Source organism: Triticum aestivum, chromosome 1A (assembly GCF_018294505.1).
Source record: "Triticum aestivum cultivar Chinese Spring chromosome 1A, IWGSC CS RefSeq v2.1, whole genome shotgun sequence".
Taxonomy (NCBI): Eukaryota; Viridiplantae; Streptophyta; class Magnoliopsida; order Poales; family Poaceae; genus Triticum; species Triticum aestivum.
In genome coordinates, this window is record NC_057794.1 from 528,857,410 (window position 1) to 528,858,922 (window position 1,513).

Here is a 1,513-nt window from a genome sequence, read left to right on the forward strand (position 1 = left end):
TGCTCTAATTAGATGCCCTCGCACCCGAAACCTGTGGGATATAATGTGTACGGTCTGGGATTTGCCACCTGCTAAAGCTCTCCAAAACGAAGAGACGGACTGATTGTTAATGCTACTACATGAGATGGATGAAATACAACGCATGCTTGTCCTGATGGTGTTGTGGCGTGTGTGGCATGTTCACAATGAGCTCACCCATGAGAAGCCTTTGATTCCTGCTGAAGCTTCTAAACATTTCCTATCAAGCTATGCATAATCGTTGCTTATGATCAGGCACCATCCGCATGCAGACCTCACCAAAGGTAAATTTCCAAACATGATGTATAGCCCGTCATTGATGTGTACGAGCAAGTCAATCTGTCCGAGTGCTATAGCATCATGGGAGCCTCCACCGGAAAATTATGTCAAGCTAAATTTTGATGGTTCATATGTTGTTGCAGACGGATCCGTAGGAGCAGGCATGATCCTGCGTGACCATGCTGACCAGGTAATCTTTGCGGCCTGTAGATGGCTCTTTGATTGCCCCGGACCGCTAGAGGCTGAGCTTGCTGCATGTGAAGAGGGACTTAAGTTGGCACTACACTGGTCATAAAAACCAATACTGGCGGAGACGGATTGCGCTGAAATCTTGTCATTAGTGAATGCAGGGCTACTTCCTCACAAAAAAAGTGAATGCAGGGTCACTTCGTTCGAGGAATATGTACCAGATGGCTGTAATAGCAGAACTGTTAAAAAAGAGGCAAGCTAAAATTAGGAAAATCAAGAGAACAGAGAACCAGGCTGAGCATGCCATGACAGCCATTAGACATCAACAACAAAAAGAGGCATGTTGGCTAGCAAATAGTCCTCAGGAGATTAGCACTACCATCATGAATGATTGAAAAAACATTATTATTACTTAAGTAATGAATTGCTTTTACCCCACACAAAAATTAGCGGTCGGCTGCATGCACACTTGCACGATTTACCAACAAAGCGATGCTATGTTTTTTGAGTTTGGCACAGGGTTTATGATGTACTCCCTCCGTCTCATAATATAAAAATATTTTTTACACTACATTAGGAAGGAAAAAAGGTTTATCTTTTCAAGAAAAAAGAAAGAATCTTTAAAGAAAATCTGAATCTTACCCCCGCAAAAAAAATATCTGAATCTTACAACAGGTGATTTTCTTTTTCATTGATGGCCAACCAAACCAAAACTCCTAAAACAAATCGAAGGAGGTTCTACGCGGATCGCGGTGGCCCGACCTACGGTCGACACATCACATCACGGCCCCCTTCGGCGCAGCTCCTCCGGTCCGGTCTCTCCCTCCCTCCCTCGCGTCGCCCACCACAGAGCACACAAGTCGCCGCGCCGCGACAGCTCAGCTCTTTCGTCTCGTCTCGTCTCGCCCCCTTCCAGTCCCTCCCTCCGGCGCGCGAGCGAGATCGATCGCCGCGGACCCTAGATCCCGATGGCCTCGCGCCGCCGCACCCTCCTCAAGGTCATCATCCTCGGCGACAGCGGGTGAGC

At 47.3% G+C, this 1,513-nt stretch overlaps 1 protein-coding gene across 1 annotated transcript in view; it reads left to right on the top strand.

The window, feature by feature from the left end:
• Window positions 1-1,214: 1,214 nt before the first annotated feature.
• LOC123063266 (ras-related protein Rab7) overlaps window positions 1,215-1,513 on the top strand; it is a 4,150-nt gene continuing 3,851 nt past the window's right edge. Inside the window, exon 1 of the mRNA XM_044487010.1 lies at window positions 1,215-1,507. Coding sequence (XP_044342945.1) covers window positions 1,455-1,507 — 53 coding nt within the window. The 5' untranslated portion in view covers window positions 1,215-1,454. The remainder of the gene's footprint in view (window positions 1,508-1,513) is intronic.